The following is a 21,538-nucleotide window of genomic DNA, read 5'->3' as shown; positions in this document are numbered from 1 at the left end:
GCGTGAGTTACTCTGTACTGCACAGTGCACAAAGCACAATTTTAGGTATGACCCTCCCCATGAAACATGCATGTCATATGTAGGACCCGGCGGCTCTCGTCACATATCTGCTCCAAACCACGAGCTCTGGATCACAAAATGTTGCCTCGACTCCAGCGGACTGTGGTGGGCAAATACAGCAGGAAAGGTTCGACTTTCAACGAACGACCGCCAGACGAGAGTGGAGAGATACATAGATTATATGCCGAACGAGGCACGGGTTTACAAGCTGATGGCAGGTGAAAAAGGAGTGGAGGTGGATTTACACGGAGTTCCAGCTGAGAAGAAGGGGGCCCAATCGCCATGCACATGAACGCAATAGCCGCGAACTATCTCCGAAATGGGTGAGAATGCCAAGTCTTTCTCTGCTCTGGTGCTGCCGCCTGCGAGAAGCGAGCTGGATGGATGGCCCACCAGTCTTGGCGCTGGCGCGTCTCGCCAGTGTCGCACCCTTGCGGATGGTGCTTTGAGAAATATGTATTGCCCTCGAAGCATATGGACGCTGGTTCATCCCTCCGCCCTTGCCATGAGCTGAATGCGGACGGGGTGCCAAGACTAGTTGGGCGGTAGAACACCTGTCTGCGCTGGGCGCATTGGGTGCTTTTTTCGGCCCGCTGCAAGTCCTTTGACTTGCGGGTGCCCTCGCCCACTTGTTTCCCCGTCAGTTGGATGTGAGTCGCAAACTCACCGCAAAGCACAGCAGCCAAGCACTTAGCAGTGAGCTCAGGCAGAGAAGGCAAAATCCCTCTCAACGAGCCTGATTGTATACATATTGGACGCCAAGAACGAGGCCCTCTTTTACAACATGTGAGGTGATCGGGCGGATGCCAAGCCTTAAACCGAGCGTCCCTCTTCTCCCCCCCCTTCTCCCAACTGTATGTACATATATACGCAACGCATCTATCCATTTCCTCCTCACCCGCCTACCCTTCCCTTCCCTTTCCTTTCCCTCCCGTCCCCCTTTCCCAAGGCGGCTGCTTTTCCTTGTGTGCACACAGTGTAGGGACATTGATACCCACATTGACATCAGCCAGCAGCAGCAGCGAATCGAGCACATCGCCATCGCAGTCAGATCTTTACGAACGCGGTGTGGACCAGCTAGGGCGAGCCTGTGCAGACTGGCCTGGACTGAACTAGACTGGCCTCACTGGGATATAAAGCACGTCGCTCGCTCTGCTCACCTGAGCGGGAGGTCTAGACCCTTTCGTTCGGCAGCAGCAGCGCCACCACGTTTTCTCACTCGTGCCCGTCCATTTGAGAGTGCCCAGTAGCCGGCTGACACGCGCCACAGTGGCACTGGCCATTCTTGGCATTGCAGCACACTGCACACTCCGACCACGGGGCCAAAAACACAGGTACACTGCCCACACGAACCCACACTGCGAGCACGGCACTGCACCAGTCTCATCGCTTTCCCACTCTCGGCATCCGGCAGCGCCATCCCATACCACTGCGGGTGGTGTGCGCTTCTCCTCATAGAAGACGAGCTCGATGGCAGCAGCAACAATGACACCCCTGCCAGCGATGACCACCCCTACCACCACCACCACGGCGTCATCATCGTCTCCGCCAGCATCCTCACCTGCTGGCAGCCACGCCGCCGGTGACACCCATGCCGCCATCGCTTCCCCCGCCGCTTCAGCAGCAGGAGGCAGCATGACCACCGCCGCCGCCACGACCTCCACCACACCCCCCAGTATGGCCAGCAAGCGCCCGCCAAAGGTCATTAACTGCCGCTGGGAGGACTGTACCCTGACGTACAATGACCCAGAGGACCTGTACTACCATCTGTGCAACGATCACGTCGGACGCAAGAGCACCAACAACCTCTGCCTCACTTGCAAATGGGAGGCCTGCGACGTCAGCTGCGCCAAGCGCGACCACATCACCTCCCACCTCCGCGTCCACACGCCCCTCAAGCCGCACTCGTGCGATTCGTGCGGCAAGACGTTCAAGCGACCCCAGGACCTCAAAAAGCACGAGCGCATCCACACCGAGGCACATCAGGCAGAGCAGCAGGAACGCCAAGCAGCCCGCTCCCATGCCGCCGCACACGCTCATGCCCAGAACGCCGCCGCCGCCGCAGCAGCAGCCCATGCTGCAGCCCTTGGCGTACACCCACACGCTCACCCACTTCCGCAAACCACCCTCCACCATGGGTACTACGGTGCGCATCCACCGTCCAGCGCCGTCGCCGGACCGTCAGCGGCTGCTTATGCTGCCGCAGCAGCCGCAGCCGGCGCTGCGCCGCAGCACGCCTATGCCCACACTCATGCCTCCTCGCCTCATGCTCCACCCGGCTTTGGCTTTCACCGTCCCGAAGCGCTCTACTCTTCCACCGGCTACGACCGCTCCTTGTCCGCACCATCGTCATCGTCGTCGAATGCAGCAGCGGCATCGGCAACGTCCGCACCCAGCTACCATGCGCTCATTGGCAAGCCCAGCCATGGAAGTGGCGGCGGCGGTTCGTACTACCACCAATACCACCACTTCCCTCATGCAGCGCATCACAGCCCGCACGGCGCAGGCGGTCCCAGCATGACAGACCCCAACTCGTATTCGTACCTCGCGCACGGCAGGACAGGCGTGCTTGGCAAGCGCGACCGCGAGGCTGCCGCCATCAACGACTTTATCGGCGATGTCCGCCGGCGTTGCCTCAATCCTACGTACGACCAAGGTACGTACCTGTCTTCTTCGTCTCCTTTTTTCTTTTCCGGTTCGTGTTGTGCTGACCTTTGCGTTGCCTCTCTGCATAGACATGGCCGAGCGGCTCAGCTACGCATTCAGCAGTGGCGCACTCGACCCGAGCGCGCTCGCAGCTCTCCTCTCCGCCATCAACCCTGTGGCACATCAGCAGCAACAAGAGCAGGCGGCCCGCGCGGCATACGCAGCTGGAATTGCTGCACAACAGCAGCATGAACAGCAGCAGCAGCAGCAGCCGTCTGTCAACCTTGCTGAGCTCAACGCATTCTTGCTGCAGCTTGGTGCAAGCGCAGTCAAGGCGCTCGGCAGTCAGCAACAGCAGCAGCGGTCGGAGCCGGACATGACGCCGCCCTCCGAGGCCCCCTATAATGCGTACCTACCGCCGACGACAGTAGCGTCTTCGAACAGCACCGGCGCCTCGCCTTCGCCCTCTAACTACAGCCTTGACAGCTATAGTGGGCACAGCACGCACTCACACACGTCGGCCGCCTCGTCGAACGACAGCATGGGCAGTGGAACTGGCGCTTCGAGCGGCCCGCCGACGCTCGCGTCCTCCTCGCCCTCGTGCGCTGGCGGACCCGGCAGTAGCGCCAGCGCCGACTCTCCATTCAGCTTTTCCAGCCTGCACAGCGCCGGCCTCACCGGTATACCCGGCTTCGACGACGGTCTGCTCGACGCTTTCATCTCCTCCAACGGCGCCGGCAACGGCGGCGTCCCGTGGGCCACGGGGCCACATAGCACGCACGAGGGCGAGGACGACGCTGACGCTGTCGCGGTGCAGCACCAGCACCAGACGCACATCTATCCCTCGCTCGACCTCGGCGCGATCGGCAAGCGCCCCGTCGCACCGTTGCCGGCTCGCGCGTCGGCCGCGGCAGCAGCAGCAGGCGGCGGCAGCGGAAGCCTACCATCGCACCCGCACGGCTTCAGCATGCGCCTGTCGGACGTCTCGGCATCGCTCGCGCAAAATGCACCGCAACACGCGTCGCTGTACCCGTCCCTGCCTGGCCAGCCTCACGCTCGTTCGTTGTCAGCAGCGAGCGCGGGCGCGAGTAACGGCGGCAGCATGTACTCATTTGACAACCTGCGCGCTGCCGGCAGCGGCGGCATTGGTGCACGCGGCGCGCCCGCCATGCCGCAGGTCGCTCCCATCGACATGAGCCAAGCGAGCTTTGTCAAGGTCGAGCCGCTCATGCGAGCCGCGCCGTCGTCGACAATGACGATGATGATGATACGGCACAAGGTCAACGCCTCGGCTGTGCGCGACGTCAAGTCGGATCCAGACGAAGTGGTGCAGGAGCAGGAGGATGGCGATGACAAGGTGGGCAGCAGGAGCCCCCACAGGAGCGTTATCAAACGCAAGGATGTTGTGCTGGAGGAGGACGAGGAGATCGACGAGCTCGATTCAGACTCAGAGATGCAGGATGTCGATGCAGACAACGGCAACGGCAGTAGGCCTGTTCTTGGTATCTCATCGTTGCTTTCCGCTGCGCCCGGTCCCTGTCCTGGCCCCGACCGAAGCACCAGCCCCAGCACCAGCATCGCGCGCTACTACGGCTACCGCCACGCGCCGCGCGATCTCAGCGAGCCCGCATCGGAGCGCTCGTCCTCGTCGTCCTCCACCACGACCAGTACCAGCACCGCCGACAGCACTTCGCCCAGCGTAGCAGCCGCTCATGACCATAAGCAGCATGTGCACCGCGCGCCTTCGCGCAGCTTGACTCTCGACTGTATCGCCGACGATGTTGCGCGCATCGATGGGCTCGGCTTCGCGCGTGGGCGGCGCAGCAGCGCAGAGACGATCCGCGCGCACGGCGCCCGCGCCGCTGCCGACTTGGTGCCGCCAGGCGTTCTGCTGCGCCACATCGAGCTCATCAAGCAGATGCTTGTTGCGATCAACTTTCCCAAACGCGCTGCGGCCGACGCAGCGCTCCTTGCGCAACAGGACAACACGCTGCCGCCTCTGCGCAACGTGGGCAACAGCAGGGAGGAATGCGACGCTGCGCAGGGCGACGCCGACGGTGACAACGACGTTGAAACCGCTGCGCATGTTACCATCGACGGCGCCGAGCACGACGCGGAGCGCATGGACGAGGATGAGGGCGAGAACGACGAACGGGTCGTCAGGAGCGATTTGCAGACTGGTCATTGCAAGACGCCGGTCTCGTCGCCGAGCTCCGCTTCCGCCTTATCCTCCTCAGCGAGCGCAAGTGCGTACCCAACACTACCATCGCTCGCCTCGCTCACCGGTTTGGGTTCGCGGCGCTCGCTCAGTAGCGAGGGCTGCGTGACCTCTGCCGCGGACCGCCAGTCGCAGCCGCAACGCCTGCTTGCCATCTCGCAGCTCCTCAACGACGTCGACTACTCGCCGGGCCATCGCGCTTCCCACGTTCACTCCCTCACCCATCCGCACGCGTACCCGCACACGCATGCCGCCGTCTGATCCCAACCCAAGTCCCAGTATGGTCGGTCTTCTCGGCAGACTCTTCTATGTTCGTCACGCAAAACGGGTCATGCATTCCGCCTGTCTGTCTCTGTGTCTGCTCACACGCAACAATCATCCATCCGTGTTATCTGTGATTTCCTGCTCTCTCGCTCGGCTGTACGCTGGCTGGCTTTCTTGGTTGTATTCTAGTGCGCTTTTTTGCCGTGGCGTTAAAATGGACTATGCATTTTACAACGATCGACTGCTTTGCAATAGGCTCACTCTAAATTGGAGATGCTTGCCTGGGTTTGTGTTGTTGTGCTCGGCGCATCGCGCTTTGCATTTAGTCTTTGAGCATTTCAGCTTTCTACTCTACATCCTGCTCCTGTCTGCGCTTGCCACCACTATATCCCTTCGCGAGCTCGAGAGCCGTGACGCCGCGCGCGTCCGCTCGGCGCTTGCCCTTGCCGTTCAGCCACCGCTCGTTCTTCTCCGCCGCCGTCTCGTCCCGCTTGCGCAGCCGCAGTGGCCTGTAGCCCGGGCTCCCGCTGCGCGACGTGCCGTTGCCGAGCGGCAGCGCGATGCGTCGCTGCTCGTGCCTCTTTCCCTCCATGGGCACGTCGTCGACGGCCGGCGGCGCAAGCACAGGAAAGCGCGCGTCGCCAAACAGCGTACTGGCGGGCAGGACGCCGCCGCTGGCCGACGACGGCGCGGCGAGCACAAAGTGGCGCTTCAGCTCGGCTTGGATAGCAGCCTTGGCCCATTGCGAGTGCAGGTGCATTGTCGTCGTCGCTGCTGTCCTGTCACAGCTCTGCGCAATGGCCTTTACGATGTCCGTGCCTCCACCCGGATCACCTCCTATCGTCGTCGACGTCGGGCGCGGTGATAGCGGCTCGTCGCAGGCCCCAGCACGCCATTGTATGTCCTCGGGCTTGAAGCCGCAGTCCCAGAGCACCAACGGCCGGTCTGCGGCCATCTCGTACACTGGCTTGCTTTCCAGGACGGCAAGGTGTTGATAGGCTTCCGAAACCTCCTGCACATCTTTGTCGGATACGGCCGTCTCTGTACTCGTGTCAGCGCCAGCGCTGGCGAGCACGTCACGCTGTACATCAGCTGCGGTTTTGCCCTGCATGCCTGTCGCTGTGGAATTAGGTAGTGTCCAGCGCGATGGGCTATCTGGCGGAGCGTCTACGCCTGTGCGTATCGCCCTCGCTCGCAAGGCGAGACGATCGGCAACAAGGGCGCCTGAATGAACGTTGAGTAGCTCGTCGACTACACTGGGTGACTCGAGGCGCGCGCCAACCATAAAGAGAACCGCAACGATGTGACGCACTTGGTGGTACAGAAAGGCGGTTCCACGCAAGTTGAGGACGTACATGCGCTCTTCCTGGCCCTGGGCGATGGCGTCAAGACAAACAGAAGGTGGTGATCCTTCGGAGCGATTTAGCTGCTGCTGCACCGTGCGTGCTGGCCAGCCAGGCTCGACCACATCGACGCTGACACCATCAATCCTGCGCCGAAAATTGTCGATCTGCTTGCTACTATCGATCTTGCACAGATTGCGGAAGTCATGCTCTCCCAGGAGGCGACATGCTGCATCGCGCATCGCATCAATGTCCAGTTGTGCGCCCGCATGGTTCCATCCGGGCGCCGCGGCGCCATCTGGGTGGAGCGACTGCAGCGCGCGCGGTGCACCGGATGTGAAGAAGTACTTGTAGTGCCGATAGCGGCAATCGAAGCGTGCGGAGAAGTCCGGACGGACGGGCGACCAGGCTTGTATCCGGATCGTCGGTGGCAGTAGACGGTTGAGCGTTGCCACATACGGTAGCTCTTCGTTCGCAGGCACGAACGGTGCTTCTTCTGTCTCTACACTGCGCTCTTCTTGCAGCTGCGTCACCTCCTCGTCTCTTCCGCTCTTGCGCAGGAATACTCCCCTCTGCTCTTGTCGCTGTGCCCACTGGTCCACCCTGCGACTGCGCACCCACAGACTCACGACTTGGCCTGCAGCGCTGACGCCGCGATCTGTACGCCCGCAGCGTGTCCACCCTGCTCCTTCCATGCCTCCCACGGGGTCGACGAGGCGTGCTTCGCAGAGGGCGCGCCAGAGCTGTCCCTCGACCGTTGGGAGGGAAGTGGACATGAGTGTGCTGGCGCGTGCATCGGCGCCGTCGGCATCAGCAGATCTGCACGCATACGCGAGCGCAGAAGCTGCAGGCGCAGGGTCGTCCCCAAAAGTGGACTGCGCCGCCAGACCTGCATATGGCGCACCGTCATAGCTAAAGCGGAGGGCAATTTTGCGACACGGCTGAGATGTGACGTCGAACTCTCGCACTTTGGCGGCCGCTTTTGGCTTGCGTTGCGACTGCTCCTGCTCTGGATTTGGCTCGGAATTCAAAAGAGCGGACGGTCGTGAAGATCCTTGTCCGTTCGGGACGCAAAGTCCAGCTCCAGCAACGCTCGCGCCCCAGCTACGTCTCGCGTTTTCCCGGCTGACGGCGCTTTCGAGTGCGACGATGCGATCGACGAGCGCTTCGTGGCTCCAGCCATCGAAACGAGCGACGGCGTCCATCCTGCGCGCTACGTGTGTCCTGCTCTGGCTCTTGCTCTGTGTGTAGTTTCGCGGGGTGTTGGTAGCGAATCGGAATGGCAGATGCAGAAAATTCGCGCGGCCACCTATTTCATTTACAAGCTTGAATGCATGCAGTGCAGAAGACGAGCGGTGGACCCCAAGCCGGGCGGGCATCACACGAGCAGCATGTGAGCGTCAGAGAGCCGTACTGTCTTGGTGGTCGATGAACGCGCTCCAGCGCTCCCTTCTTTGCCACAGACTCGCAAGTCTCCCACACAAGTGTTCCGTCCAGCTGCCGGCGGTGGGTCTATGGTCGCAGTGAAGAAGTTATGGACTATGTGAGAGGGGGTCTCATAAAGGCTCAAGCTTCCATCAGGCGAGCATCATGACGGATGACGAGATGCAGCGCAAGCATTTTTTTTGCTTTCTTTTTTTCCCGAGGAAGTGCCCAAGAAAAAGAAAGAAGTTGCTTCGCCCGGGAGAAAAGTCGCCGATTCCGCTGCAGAAGTTGGATTTATTCGATGAGCGAAGAGCATTGAACAAGCAGATGCAAGGGTTAAGGCCAGAAAAAGCACAATTGTAGCACAACGGTCCTCAGCTTCTGCAACTCCAGGCTCCAGAGTAGAGCTGTCGCAGGATCACATTATCAGGCATCTTCTTGCAGCAAGCCGATCCGCCAGCCCGCTGTGATCCCAGGCATAGCTCTGAAGGACGCGCAGAAGTGCTGTTCTGTCCTCGATCCCCCCGCCTGCAGACTGGTCACCGACACAGGTGGCGTGAACAGACAAGAGCTCTGCAATTGGCAGCAGCGAGACAAGCAGAAGAGGCGGAGTAGGCACAGTGAAAATGGCGGACAATGAAGGTGATTACGAGGGGGGGATGGACGATACCATGTAAGCAGCACCGAAGGAGAGCTAGGGCGTGTACTGTCGTGCGGATTCGAATTTACCATCTCACCCGCATGCATCTCCTCCCCCCCTCCTTTCTGACACGCGACACGACGACAGGATCGACGATGGCGACGATGGCGACCTGCTGGATGAGCAGGAGCAGCTGGACGACGCGGCGTTCAATCCGGCGGATGGCGGCGGCGCGAACGGGAGCAACGTCGTGCATTCTGGCCAACCCCTCGGAGAAGACGGGCAGGAGGGGCGCAAGGTGCCGAGCGAGCAGCGCATGACGACGCCGTACATGACCAAATACGAGCGCGCGCGGATCTTGGGGACGAGGGCGCTGCAGATCAGGTGCGTGGTTCGAGTCGGTCCACTCCGCTCCCCTTCTGGCCATTCTTTCGGCCGAAGTGTGCTTACATGACGTGACCTTTGTGTTTCCCGTCCCTCTCTTTGTGCGCGCTTGTGCCCCGTGTCGTTGCCGATCGATGACTTGCGCGCCGGGATGGCTTCATGCGCGCAGCATGAACGCGCCGGTGCTCGTCGCGATCGAGGGCGAGACGGACCCGCTGGCGATCGCGATGAAGGAGCTCAAGGCAGACAAGATCCCGCTGATCGTGCGGAGGTACCTGCCCGACGGCAGCTACGAGGACTGGAGTGTGCAGGAGCTCATCCACGATTGAATTCCAGCACGGTCGTATGTCTGGGCATGCGAACACGCGCGCCTCTCCCCCCACCACCCTCCCCCCCTTTGCTGGCAAGCCCGCACGCACGCACGGGCCGCGCATGTGTGGGTTTCGTCCCGGCGTGGCGCAGGGAAGCGCGGCGGCCGAGAGTCAAGGCGCACGACGGAGGCTTGCTCCCGACCGTGCTGCAGAGCGGCGCGTGGCAGGAGTGATAGAGGGAAGGGAGAGGGACGCAGAAGGAGGAAAAATAAGAAAGCAGGGCAGGCAAGTACCCCTTTCTCGTCTTTGAGACGTCCGTGATCATTGTATTTCTAGGTCCATCGCAAACTCTCTTCAAAGGCCAAACCCCTTTGCATTCATTCGTCTTTGCGCATCTGGGTTTGGCTTTCCCTGCCGACAAGGATGTACGCTATGGGCTTGCCCCAGCCGGGAAACAGAGTACTGAACACTGAAGGATGAGCGCGGGCCTCACTTGTTCTATGCTTCGCTGCTGCCACCGCCACCACCGCGGCTCATCGCTGTCTACGAAGATGGTGCGCCAGTTGGATGCGAGCGCTGGGGCGTCGATTGCCAAGGATGCGACGGCGGGTGGCAGCGGGAGACTGCAGCGGACCTCCGTCGAGCCCAAAGCTGACCAGGCTAGATGGCCGTGCGATGTGGCGCAAGGGCGAGCGTTCCCTGTCGCTGGCCAGTGGCCCATCGCCAAGCGGGACCAGCACGCATGCTGATGTTCGTTGCCGTGCGTTGGCACCTTTCCCATGTGGTCAGCATCGAGAGACGTGTCGCGTGGGGTGCTGATGGTGAGTGTGCCTGACCACGCAACCTGTCACATTACAGAACCCTACTATCATGTGCAACACTCTGGGAGGCCCTTTGTGTGCTGTGGACAGGACTGCAGCGCGAGAGACAGTGTTTCCTTTGTTATTGCTGTTTGCCATTTTGCGTATTTCACTCAGGCACCAGGGCGGCAGAGCACGGGCGCGGCGCGCTCCACGTGCTTCCCGCATCCAGGCACTGCTGCAGTGCTCTGCTGCTGGCATTTGATGTATGTGTGCCAGCTCGAGCCAATCCCACTTCATTTCATTTCATCTCATCTCCTCGCTGCCGAATACTCAGCGCATTTCAGGTGGCCCAGAGAGGCTGGCTGCACAGCGACGTGTGTGGCAGCAGCGGAGAGTGAGAGTCGTGCTGTGCTGTACAGTGCAGTGCCGTGTCAGCCCTCTCCCCTCGTCCTCCCAGGATGCAATCGCAGCAACAGCAACCAATGTTCCACGCGACGCCAACCAAACCGTCGCGCCAAATGTCGCAGCACGCCTCGCGCGCAGCCGTCGACGAATCAACAGCATCCCTGGGCAGCGGCGGTGGCGGCGGTGGTGGTGGCGGCGGCTATGCCTCACAGGCCAACCCGTTCGAGCAACAGCAACAGCAGCCCGGCGGGTTCAACACGGCAGCTTCAGTAGGGTTCGACATGCCGCGCTCCGCCTTGGCCGAGCAGCAGAGGCAGCAGTGGGCCAACCCGGCGATGGGTTACCACGACTCCTCCCAGTACAGCCATGGTGTGCATTCATCCAGCCCTGCACCGTACAACGACGCGCCCTACGACTACCACGAAATGGCCAACCAGTATTCGAGCAGCCAGGCCAACTTGGTGCACCCTAACCCCGACGACGCCTCTTCGTACCATCATCACCAGCAGCCGCCCGGCGCCCCAGGGTATGGGCCCGGTTACGAGTCGATCGAGATGCACCAGGACCCTTATGCGCCGTCGCCCTTTGGGGCGCCGTCGCCGATGCCCATGTCGCCATCATGGCGGCAGCAGCAGCAGCTTCCCCCCGCCGGCTTCTCCGGTCCCGGCCCGCTGCACATGCCGCACCCGAACGACCCGACGCCCGCATGGAACAACCACGAGGCCTTCATGCTCGGCACCCCAGGCGCTCTCATCGCCACCGCTGCCGCCCCCAGCAGCGCATTTGGCAGCGGCAGGCCACTGGCGGACTACGGGGCGACGCGCGAGCGTCTCCTGCGCAAGCGCACCGTCCGGCACATTGAGCTGACCAACGGTAACCTCGTCCTCGAAGTCCCTGTGCCCGCGTCGATCAGCAAGTCGGGCCAGGGTGCCGAGTTCAGCCGGATGCGCTACATGGCCGTCACGTGCGACCCGAACGACTTTGTCCGCGAGCGCTATGCACTCCGCCCCTGGCTCTACGGCCGTGCGCCAGTGGAGCTGATGATCTGTATGACCATGTACAACGAGGACGCCACTCTCTTCACGCGCACCATGTCTGGCGTCATCAAGAACATCGCCCATCTCTGCTCGCGCACCCGCAGCAAGACATGGGGCCAGGATGCGTGGAAGAAGGTGAGTTGGGCCGTAGATTCGTTTCGTTTCGCTTCGCCTCGCCATCCTCGCCGCTTTTGCTGATGAGCATCGTCACCTGCTTGCACGCTGTACGCCACCCTGCAGATCGTCGTCGTCGTCGTCTCGGACGGACGCAAAAAGGCCAACGCGGACACGCTCAAGGTGCTCGGCCTGTACGGCTGCTACAACGAGGCGGTCATGCTCGACCACGTCAGCGACAAGCCGACGACAGCGCACGTGTTCGAATACACGACGCAGGTCGTCGTTGGACCCGACGGCACTGTCACAGTCGGCGCGTGTCCGATCCAGCTGATCTTCTGCCTCAAGGAGAAAAACCAGAAAAAGCTCAACTCACACCGCTGGTTCTTCAACGCGTTTGCGCTGCAGCTGCAGCCTAACGTGTGCATCCTGCTCGATGTCGGCACCAAACCGAGCGGGACGTCGCTCTACGAGCTTTGGAAGGCCTTCGACAGGCACCCCTCCTGCGGCGGCGCCTGCGGCGAGATCCGCGTCGATGCAGGAAAGGGACAGTGGCAGCTGCTCAACCCGCTCGTTGCGAGTCAGAATTTCGAGTACAAGGTCAGCAACATTCTCGACAAGCCTCTCGAGAGCGTCTTTGGCTACATTTCCGTTCTCCCCGGCGCCTTCTCCGCGTACCGCTACAAAGCCGTCCTCGGGGCGCCGCTCGAGAGCTACTTTAAAGGCGAGGCGCTCCACTCGGGCGCAGCCGGCGTCCACGCCGGCACATTCGAGAGCAACATGTACCTCGCAGAGGACCGAATCCTCTGCTTTGAGCTCGTCACCAAGAGACAGCAGGGTGAGTCCTGTTTTGTACACTTTGGCACCGCATCGTGGCCTCGACGTTGACGCTGACGCTGCTGCCACTGGCCCTAACCCATCCCCGTACACCACCCCAGCCTGGACGCTGCGCTACATCAAGAGCGCGCATGCATCGACAGACGTGCCGGCGCAGGTGCCTGAGTTCATCGCACAGCGCCGCCGGTGGCTCAACGGCTCGCTCTTCGCGAGTATCTACGCCGTCCTGCACTGGTACCGCATCTGGTCTTCTGGCCAGGGATTTCTGCGCAAGCTCGCGCTAATGCTGCAGGCTATCTACAACCTCATCAGCCTCGTATTCTCGTACACCGCTCCCGCTAATTTCTTTTTGGCGGTATGCATTGCACTCCGTGTCCATCGCTGGCGCAGGCGGCAGCTGACACCTCCTCCATGCCCTCTTTGCCTCTCTCCCGCAGTTCTTCTTCCTCGTCTCGAGCGCGACGAGCGACCCGACCCAGGACCCGTTCGGCGGGCAGGGCGCGGCGGTGCTCGAGGCGGTCGAGAACATCTTCATCGCGCTCATGGTTGTCTGTCTCGTCTGCTCCCTCGGCAACCGGCCACAGGGCAGCAAGCTGGCTTACACCGGCGTCATGATCCTCTTTGCATGCATCATGGGCCTCACGCTCTACTGCGCCGGCTTCACCACCTACCTCGCCCTCAACGCCGCCGGGCTCACGAACCTGAGGAACTGGACGCTCGCCAACATCGAACAGCTCTTCCTCACCAGCGGATTCAGGGACATTGTCATCTCCCTCTGTTCGACGTATAGTGAGTCTCTCCCTTTGTAAGAGCGCTCCAGCTGTGCCCGCTTCTTGTTTCCTCCGGATCTGCTCACCTGAATGCCGGATGGGCCTATGTGCTTGCTTGATCCATTGCAGTCCTCTGGCTCGTCGCCTCTATCCTCTTCCTCGACCCGTGGCACATGTTCACCAGCTTTTTGCAATACATGCTGCTCATCCCGTCTTACACCATCATCCTCGCCATCTACAGCATGTCAAACCTGCATGACGTCTCGTGGGGCACCAAAGGCAGCGACCAGGCGCACACCGATCTGGGACAGGCGACCACGCAAAAGAAGGATGGCAAGGAGGTCGTACAGGTCAAGGTACCCACGACGCAGGGCGAGGCCGAGGAGCTGTGGAGCTCAATGCAGCGCGACCTCGCCACGCCCAAGCCAGAAGTGCACCAGAAGCGTAGCGCCGACCAGAAGCAGCAGGACCACTACGCCAACTTCCGCACCAACTTCCTCCTCGCTTGGATCGTCACCAATGCTGCCCTCATCCTCATATTCACGTCCAGCTGGTTTAATGCGTACATCCGCCGCAAGCACAAGGAGTCTGGCAACCGCGGCCCCGTCATCAACCCGTACCAGACAGTCGTCTTCTACAGCATGGCCGCCTTTGCGGCTGTCCGCGCCTTCGGGAGCTTGCTGTACATGCTCATGTGGATCTTCCGTCTGTGACGCACGAACCGGCGCGCGTTTTACTACCCTTTTTCGATTTCGCTCCGAATCGTCTCTTTGCAGCTATGTGGACAGTTTAGATTTATCTGGGGTTTTAAAGCAGGTTAGGGAAACAAAGGCAGCTACAGTCACAGCTACAGCGCATCACAACCACCACCTGTTGCCGCGTAGGCCTGCAGCCCGCTGGACGGACCGCCTGTAGCTCAACAACCCGCGGCACACGCGCCCACGCGCTCTATTGAAAAAGACATGTATCCATATTCCAGTATTTCTATCGGTCGTGCTGTCGGATCTATTACTTGCAACTTTGCTTCGGGCAAGCTGGGGCCAAGGATCGTACACAATACAACAGAAAGAGCATGAAGCTCAGTGAAAGGAAAAGACGCCGAACCAAATTCTAGGCGCATGGCGTTGGGTCAGTTACCCGCATCGATGTGTGCGCGCATCCACGATTCCATCTCCCAGACGTTGGCCGCCTTCCTCTGCGGCGTCGCAGTGGAAGAGTGAGAAGATTGCACAGGCAAAGTCTGCGACGTCGACACGGCCGCCGTTGATGGGCCAGGCAATGACGGTTCCAGATGCCGACGCAGAGCTTGCAAGCGCCGAACTGCGAGGGCACGCCGACCCTTTGTCTCTTGCGACTCTTCGGGCTCCGACGGCATCTCGGCTTCCTGCAGCATTTTGGCGAGCAGCGGGGGCAGACCATAGACTTGCTGCATGGGGGGAGGCGCGATCTCCAGCATCAATATACTTTTTCTCCATAGATGTGGAAACGTGGGAGACTCACGTCGACATACGTCTCACGAGGCAGGTGCCGTTTAAGCCGCTCCACCTCAGATGCAACGGAACGTAAAGGCGCTGTGGCAGCTCCTTCCTGCTGCGTCTGTTGCAGTTCTGTGCCCTGCAAAATATGCCTGAAAGCCTCTTCAGGCGTGAGCGCATAGACGCCTTTCCGCGCCGCGGCATTGGTATCAGGTGGAACGATGCGCTCCGCAAGGCGCGCCGGATCGGCATCTGCGCCCTGCGCTGTCTGCTGCGCGTCGAGCGCGAGGTGCAGGTTGTACTGCTCGCTGGTCATGGCCGCTGCATTGCTGTGCCCGCGGGGAAAAACATGCCGCATGAAGAACTGGCTGGGTGTGCGCGGCGCTGGGCGTTCCTCACCGCCTGCCAACGCTGGCGACGGCGATAGAGGAGAGCGCAAGGACGGGACGGCCAAGTCATGAATCAGACCGGATGGCTCCTGCGAGACGGGCCCGAGCTGTGCTTCTTCCTGCGCTAGGAGCGACATGAATTCGTCATGGCCCGCTCCAGGTTTTGAGAATACCGGCGCGACGGTGTGGGACAAAGACGCAGGAGGCGCCTGTGTTCCTGCAGAATGCGCGGCCCAGACATGCTCGAAAGATGCGTCCACTTCCGCTACCGCTTCCGTGCCTCTCGCGTCATGCTTGCCATCCAACACAGCGCTTTGATAGAATTGGTCCGCGAGCGAGTCCGCTTGCTCTTCTTTTCCTTCTTCTTTTTCTTCGAAAAGAGAGGAGAAGACTGACAGCGAAGAAGCTCGGACGTACGCATGCAAGGACGCGTCGAGTTCCCCTGAGGAGCTGTATATGCCTGGCGCGGCGAGCTGGACTCGGGAAGCGGCGCTGCTTTCGCCACTGTGCCGGTCGAGTGAGAGGAAGGAGGAAGTAGTCGGATGCAGAGTCGAGCTAGTGCTCGTCCTTACACCTGTATCTCCTCCTGCCGTTTTTACGGCGAAGGCAGCGTACGATGCGTCCGTTTCCGTGTCTGAGCCGACCTGCGGCTGCTGCAGTCTGAATGTACTCCCCGATCCACCACGTATAGCAGTACCCCCGGCCGCGGTGTCGAAAGCGCGGCTCGAGCTAGCTCTCGCCAATTCAGCAGTGGCGGCGTGAGTGCTATCGAGCCGTGCCGCGCCACCGCTCTTGCCGTTAACGGCGGAGGCGAGCGTCTGGGCGAGATCTTGTAGCATGCCCGGTCCACTGGGCGGCGGGGACGCCCACGCGTGCCTATCTCTCTGCGAGCTCGTGGCGGCAGTCTTGGCTGTGGAGGCACTGTTCGTTGGCCGGTCGCCATCGCTGGCAGCAGCAGCGGCGGCCTTGCCTTTGCCCTTGCCTTCTGCGTCAGCTGCGCCCGTGCTGCGTGTCTCCACGCCTTCCCTGCACATGACTGCCAGTCCTTTCTTCCCTGTGGGTGCGGCGGCGCGCCGTCTGTCGTGCTGCCTGCACGCTTCGAGCTTGGAAACGTGTGGGCGCGCGAGCGGGAAGGGGCCCCTACCTTCACCAGAAAGGATTATTGCGTTGCTTACCTGACCTCCGGGGGGGGCGCTCTGCCATTCTGTATAGTCGGAGCACAGACCACCCTATTGAGGTAGTGCCTGACGCAATGTGGGGATCGTCGGCGTCTTTCCCGTGTGATTAGTCGCCGAGAGACACCCCGGCTTTTTCCGACACCGGCGACCTCTTTCATCTGATTTGTGAATGAGAATCTGGAGAACGCCGAGGGACTGTGGGACTCTCTGAGGGAGAGAGAGAGAGAGAGAGTCACACAACACAACTCCGCTCTTCTTTCGAAGAAATGTAGCGGAGAGACAGCTGGTAGAGCAACAACAACAAAGTTTAGCAAGTCCGTCGCCCAGGCCCCCATCCTCGGGGATGAAAGGAACATTGCAGAACGTACCACCGTCAAACGTGAACTGCACGCACGCATTAATCTTGGTGTCAGCATCATGATTGCAACCGTCGCACGTCGCAGCCTTTTGGCGTCCAGAACCACGGCGGTCCGCGCCGCCACCCTCCCCGTCGCTCGCGCCGCAGCAGCCTCGACATGGGCCAGCGTCAAGGCCGGCCCGCCCGATCCAATCCTCGGTGTGACAGAGGCATTCAAGGCGGATAAGGACCCGCGCAAGATCAACCTTGGCGTCGGTGCTTACCGTGATGAGAACGGCAAGCCGTATGTCCTGCCTTCCGTTCGCGAGGTCAGTCTCGTCTCACCCTCGTTGCAAGATGTTTGCAATTTATTGCTCCACCTGCTCACCTTCCTTTGCTGCGTGTAGGCCGAGCAGCGCGTCATCGCCTCCAAGAGCGACAAGGAGTACGGCCCAATTACCGGTCTGGCCGACTTTACCAAAAACGCCGCCAAGCTCGCGTACGGCGCTGACAGCAAGCCGATTGCAGAGAACCGCGTGGCGATCACGCAGTCCATCTCGGGCACCGGCGCACTGCGCATCGGCGGTGCCTTCCTCGCTCGGCACTACCCATACTCCAAGACGATCTACCTGCCCACGCCTTCGTGGGGCAACCACACACCGACCTTCAAGGACTCGGGGCTGGAGGTGAAGCAGTACCGCTACTACAACAAGGACACTGTCGGGCTCGACTTTAACGGCCTCATCGCTGACATCAAGGCCGCGCCGAACAAGTCCATCATCCTCCTCCACGCCTGTGCCCACAACCCCACCGGCGTCGACCCGACGCAGGAGCAGTGGAAGCACATCTCACAGGTCGTCAAGGAGAAGGAGCACTTTCCATTCTTTGACATGGCCTACCAAGGCTTTGCCAGCGGTGACACCGACCGCGACGCGTTCGCCGTCCGCCACTTTGTCAGCGAGGGCCACGAGATCGCCCTGTCCCAGTCCTTTGCCAAGGTGCGTTACCCGGCTGTGCTGTCGTCAGGCCTTCCCGTTTTGGATTTGGTGAGCTGAGCTCATCCCTTTCTTCCTCACTCCCCCTCCCTCTTAGAACATGGGACTGTACGGCGAGCGCGTCGGCGCCTTCTCGCTCGTCACCGCCGACGCGGACGAGCGCGCACGTGTCGACTCGCAGCTCAAGATCATCGTGCGGCCCATGTACTCCAACCCGCCGATTCACGGCGCGCGCATCGCCGGCACGATCCTCGCCGACGCGCAGCTTTACCAGCAGTGGCTCGCAGAGGTCAAGGACATGGCGGATCGCATCAACGGCATGCGTGCGCAGCTTAAGAGCCTCCTCGTCGACGAGAACGGCAGCAAGCTCAACTGGGACCACATCACCAACCAGATCGGCATGTTCGCTTTCCTCGGCATCTCCCCCGAACAGGTCGCCAAGCTCGTCAACGAGCATCACGTCTACCTCACCAAGGACGGTCGCATCAGCGTCGCCGGCATCACACCGCACAACATCAAGCATCTCGCCAAGTCCCTCCACGCCGTCACGAGCGCATGAACAGCCCTCCTTCGTGTGCCGGACGCGAAGAGTTTCAAGAGGGAAAAGGTCGTGGACATAGTCGAATAGAGTGAAGATGTCATTGTGTAGCGTCACAAGGGTAATCATTCTATAAAAGTAGCTCGCTCTTGAAAAGACAAAAAAGACATATTATGCCGCTTCCACAATTCCTACTACCGGTTACCGCGCCCCTCGAACAGATTGCTGTACTTGCTCTCCAGCCAGTTGTCCAGCGCTTTGCGCATCATCAGCCATGTCAGAGGCCCGTCAGAGGTAGGGGAAGTTCCAGACGCAGAGTCGGCTGCTCCGTTCTCGCCCTCGGCCTCGACATCGCTCTTGATGGGATGCCATTCGAGCTGTGAGATTCACGATAGGGAGTGTAGCGGATGGATCAGCACGGCATGCCAACAAGGAGCAAGGCACATCGCGGGTACTCACCCGCGTCTCGACCCGCGCATGCAGCTCGCCAGGCTCGACGATCTGCTCCCGCACCGCGAAGCGCTCGTACCGATCGTCCGTGACGCGGTCGACCACGTCAACCTCGGCTCCTGCCGGCAACTCGGCGGGGATGAAGCCAAACTGCCGCGCGTCCAGCTCGGGCGATATGGACTTGTCCGGCAGCAAGCGCCAGGTCTTTCGCAGAACCCGCGCATACGAGAGCAGCTTCATTTCTTCTCGTTCTCCCTCTCGTGATGCAGCAGCCGTGGCGCCGGCGCTGTCCTCAAAGGTGGCGGAGAGGACGCAAGGAGGCGAAGCTATTGTTGGAGCTGGAGCTGCGGTGCCGGGAGGTCGGTCCCTGCGCATCCTCTCTTCGGAGGAAGGGGTCGGCAGAAGGACGCCGGCTCGCGCATTGGACGCCTCCTGCTCTCCAAAAGCTTGTAGGAAATTGTCAAACCATGCTGCATCGACGTCGGCTTCCTCCTGCCATTGTCGGGTACAGCGCACATCGACAGAGCTGAATGAGCAGTCAAAATGTAATCAGACCGGGATTTGGAGAGAGAGAGAGACAGCATCGCAGTTGGCTCACCCTTCAGGCGCAAGGACGTCTACCACCTCGCTCGCCTCCCAGTGCGCCACTTTGAGCTGCCAGCGAGGCTCCTGTCTGGATGTACCGAACACATCTGAAAGTGAATCCATCAAGTTCGACTTTGTCTGGCTCTCTTCATTCAGAGCTTTGGAAAGGCTACCCTGCCGCTGCTCCTGCTCGACATCCTGCTTCTCAAATTCCACAATGAGTCTTCGTGAGCCATCTTCAGTGACGTACACCAATCGGATGAGATCTTCGAGCTGATTCCACCGGTTGACGACCAAGCTGTCGAATTGCGCCGTCTGTCCGGTCATCAATGGAGGCGTCATCGGCACAAAGACGCGGTCTTGTATAGGCAGGTGCGATACCAATTCTGGCAGCAATTTAGATTGCCCAAAGCCAATCGCAGAGTCCTCTGGAAGGCTGTGCAGCAAGTGTCCAAACGTGGCTGTGTACTTGCCGCCACGCGCCCACTCTGGATGAGCATTTGGCGGCCACAGCGTCTCCGCCTCTTGAGTGTCAAATAGATTCGATAGGGTGCCCTCGGCGGACGGTGACCAGAGACGTGAAGGCGGCTTGGCGGTCCGCTCCCAGGTGACTGGCGTCATCTCCTCCACACGGTTCCGGCTGCGAACGATCCTTGCGTGCGAAAGTGCATCCGTGCCATTGCCTTTCGGTGACGTCGCTGGTCTGGCCAGGTTATGAGGGTTGCGGTGACCTTGGCTAAAAGAGGAGGCGAGAAGAAGGCTATTAGTCCATGGCGCTGCTGATGGTATTGTAGTGGGAGAGAGATGATATTGCACTGGCTGATCAGAGCCAACGGCCTCGACGGTGGCGGCGGAGAAGAAAGCGGAACTGGTGGGTGATATGGCCACATCGAGTAAGTAGGACCGGAGGAGAGCCGCAGCATGACTGCAAGCGGCTTCGCTTCTCCCAGTCAGCTCGTACCGAAGTGGGACCTCCCCCGGGTCCTCTGATGTCGTGCTCTCTGAGAGTTCGGCGGACTGCGGTAGCGCGAGGCAGAGTGACTTTACCATGACTGCGCCTAAAACAGAAGTGGGGATGTCCGTGGCCGTTGATGCTTTTGTTGCTCGGGATAGGTCGAGAATCACACGTGTCCCCGTCAAACTCTAAAACGTGAGGAAAGTAAAGCTGCGAGTCAGAATGGCGCACAAGATGGGCACAGCGACTAGTGACACGCACCTGACATAGAGCGTCAACTTCCTGCGCCGCAGCCGTCACAGCTTGTTCCGAGCCTTTCACCTGTACTTGGGTGACTTCCGCCTCGAGTAACCTCATCGAGACTCGGTACTTCCCCTCAATTTCTTTTTGAGCGCTGCTGTGCATCCTGAACAACGCTCCTTCGAGCCAGGAGAGATCGATCTCAATCTCCGAGTCAGAGACCTCGGCCTCTTCACGCGCATGTGCAGCCTTTGCTTCCTCTGGGTCCTGGATCTTCCACACTTCTTTGACAATCCTTTGTGCTATTTCGGCCTTCTTGAGCGTGCTTTTTGGACCTTTCAAGTTCGCCTCGACCGCCATGGACCGTAGCTGAGCTACAGTGAAGCTGCTCTGGATACTTTTGAGAGCTGTGGTCCAGACCTTCTGACGATACCGCATCTGACCATCTAGAGACATGTGTCGGATGGATTCTTCTGAACGGATCCTCGGCTTGATTTTCCAGAGGTCTTTCAATGTCGGTTTATCATTAATTGAGTCTGTGTTAGTCAAGAGGCTCGGTGCCGATGGCGCAGGAACGTCGAGATGCTCAGCATGTTCGACCTGTTCTTCGTGCTCTTGAAGGGCAGCAAATTGTCGGCGGCTGACGGACGAGGTGAGCCATCGCACTGTGGTGTCGTGGCTGTCCCATCTTCGCAAAGGGCGGGCCAGGAAGGCTTGCCGACAGCAACATGACCATGTTACGGTGGTCATGCGACCGCAACGTCGGGCGAGCCAGGACGCAGATGCTGTGGCACTCATCACCGAGAACAGCCCACAACCTTGGTGTTCTTGATTATCTACGAGCGGCCCGCATCCGCACCCTGCGTCTACACAGCATGCACGGGAAGAAAGCTCTTTGAAAGCTCGTCCACGTCTGTGTCTTCAGCATGCCACATGCATGCCACATGCGATCAACCTCACAGTAGATAAAATGTTGTGAAGGGCACATTCTATTTTTCGTTTCGCATTTTTTTCGATCAGAAATTCGTGTTCCGCCCCCATCTTCAGCAGAAAGATAGACAAATGAGAGTGAGACAGCAGCTAATCGTCCACTTTGTGCGATCATAGGGAATGAATGATCTGTGCCCTGTACATCAAAG

At 60.3% G+C, this 21,538-nt stretch overlaps 7 protein-coding genes across 7 annotated transcripts; 4 read left to right on the top strand and 3 right to left on the bottom strand.

Annotated features, from left to right (window-relative positions):
• Window positions 1-1,824: 1,824 nt before the first annotated feature.
• On the top strand, window positions 1,825-2,031 carry K437DRAFT_217718 (uncharacterized protein; the record flags this gene model as incomplete). The annotated part of the gene is made up of 1 exon (XM_013390705.1): window positions 1,825-2,031. A coding segment is annotated over one exon (207 nt), but the record flags the coding sequence as incomplete, so codon positions are not given.
• Window positions 2,032-5,503: 3,472 nt separating this feature from the next.
• K437DRAFT_253354 (pseudouridine synthase) lies at window positions 5,504-8,051 on the bottom strand. Its single transcript, XM_013390704.1, has one exon. It carries the CDS (start codon window positions 7,734-7,736, stop codon window positions 5,535-5,537), a length of 2,202 nt encoding a protein of 733 aa, XP_013246158.1. The 5' UTR covers window positions 7,737-8,051; the 3' UTR covers window positions 5,504-5,534.
• A 250-nt stretch (window positions 8,052-8,301) lies between these two features.
• Window positions 8,302-9,529, top strand: K437DRAFT_253353 (RNA polymerase Rpb6). The gene is made up of 3 exons (XM_013390703.1): window positions 8,302-8,629; window positions 8,744-8,980; window positions 9,150-9,529. Exons 1-3 carry the CDS (start codon window positions 8,583-8,585, stop codon window positions 9,307-9,309), a joined length of 444 nt encoding a protein of 147 aa, XP_013246157.1. The 5' UTR covers window positions 8,302-8,582; the 3' UTR covers window positions 9,310-9,529.
• Window positions 9,530-11,227: 1,698 nt separating this feature from the next.
• K437DRAFT_219286 (glycosyltransferase family 2 protein) lies at window positions 11,228-13,970 on the top strand (the record flags this gene model as incomplete). The annotated part of the gene is made up of 5 exons (XM_013390702.1): window positions 11,228-11,671; window positions 11,777-12,488; window positions 12,589-12,842; window positions 12,925-13,276; window positions 13,387-13,970. 5 exons carry the CDS (start codon window positions 11,228-11,230, stop codon window positions 13,968-13,970), a joined length of 2,346 nt encoding a protein of 781 aa, XP_013246156.1.
• Window positions 13,971-14,545: 575 nt separating this feature from the next.
• On the bottom strand, window positions 14,546-16,296 carry K437DRAFT_98641 (uncharacterized protein). Its single transcript, XM_013390701.1, has one exon. It carries the CDS (start codon window positions 16,153-16,155, stop codon window positions 14,713-14,715), a length of 1,443 nt encoding a protein of 480 aa, XP_013246155.1. The 5' UTR covers window positions 16,156-16,296; the 3' UTR covers window positions 14,546-14,712.
• A 312-nt stretch (window positions 16,297-16,608) lies between these two features.
• On the top strand, window positions 16,609-18,309 carry K437DRAFT_292488 (uncharacterized protein). The gene is made up of 3 exons (XM_013390700.1): window positions 16,609-16,965; window positions 17,044-17,634; window positions 17,729-18,309. The coding sequence occupies exons 1-3, from the start codon at window positions 16,717-16,719 to the stop codon at window positions 18,188-18,190; spliced, it is 1,302 nt and encodes a 433-aa protein (XP_013246154.1). The 5' UTR covers window positions 16,609-16,716; the 3' UTR covers window positions 18,191-18,309.
• K437DRAFT_271821 (uncharacterized protein) lies at window positions 18,261-21,347 on the bottom strand. Its single transcript, XM_013390699.1, has 4 exons — window positions 20,421-21,347; window positions 19,218-20,347; window positions 18,629-19,145; window positions 18,261-18,546 (listed from the first exon to the last, which is right to left on the bottom strand). Exons 1-4 carry the CDS (start codon window positions 21,195-21,197, stop codon window positions 18,364-18,366), a joined length of 2,607 nt encoding a protein of 868 aa, XP_013246153.1. The 5' UTR covers window positions 21,198-21,347; the 3' UTR covers window positions 18,261-18,363.
• Window positions 21,348-21,538: the final 191 nt, after the last annotated feature.

Source organism: Tilletiaria anomala, assembly GCF_000711695.1.
Source record: "Tilletiaria anomala UBC 951 chromosome Unknown K437scaffold_3, whole genome shotgun sequence".
Taxonomy (NCBI): domain Eukaryota; kingdom Fungi; phylum Basidiomycota; class Exobasidiomycetes; order Georgefischeriales; family Tilletiariaceae; genus Tilletiaria; species Tilletiaria anomala.
The sequence above is the reverse complement of the archived record's forward strand: the minus strand, read 5'-3'. Positions and strand labels throughout refer to the sequence as shown.

Bases quoted from the DNA above. Each gene is read 5' to 3' on its own strand.
- K437DRAFT_253353 (XM_013390703.1), top strand. From the start codon at position 8,583: ATGGCGGACAATGAAGGTGATTACGAGGGGGGGATGGACGATACCAT. The intron at 8,630-8,743 runs GTAAGCAGCACC...ACACGACGACAG, and splicing joins GGGGGGATGGACGATACCAT to GATCGACGATGGCGACGATG. The intron at 8,981-9,149 runs GTGCGTGGTTCG...TCATGCGCGCAG, and splicing joins ACGAGGGCGCTGCAGATCAG to CATGAACGCGCCGGTGCTCG.
- K437DRAFT_98641 (XM_013390701.1), bottom strand. From the start codon at position 16,155: ATGTGCAGGGAAGGCGTGGAGACACGCAGCACGGGCGCAGCTGACGCA.
- K437DRAFT_253354 (XM_013390704.1), bottom strand. From the start codon at position 7,736: ATGGACGCCGTCGCTCGTTTCGATGGCTGGAGCCACGAAGCGCTCGTC.
- K437DRAFT_271821 (XM_013390699.1), bottom strand. From the start codon at position 21,197: ATGAGTGCCACAGCATCTGCGTCCTGGCTCGCCCGACGTTGCGGTCGC. The intron at 19,146-19,217 runs GTGAGCCAACTG...CTGCTCATTCAG, and splicing joins GACGTCCTTGCGCCTGAAGG to CTCTGTCGATGTGCGCTGTA. The intron at 18,547-18,628 runs GTGAGTACCCGC...TGAATCTCACAG, and splicing joins ATGCGCGGGTCGAGACGCGG to CTCGAATGGCATCCCATCAA.
- K437DRAFT_292488 (XM_013390700.1), top strand. From the start codon at position 16,717: ATGATTGCAACCGTCGCACGTCGCAGCCTTTTGGCGTCCAGAACCACG. The intron at 16,966-17,043 runs GTCAGTCTCGTC...TGCTGCGTGTAG, and splicing joins TCCTGCCTTCCGTTCGCGAG to GCCGAGCAGCGCGTCATCGC. The intron at 17,635-17,728 runs GTGCGTTACCCG...CCTCCCTCTTAG, and splicing joins TGTCCCAGTCCTTTGCCAAG to AACATGGGACTGTACGGCGA.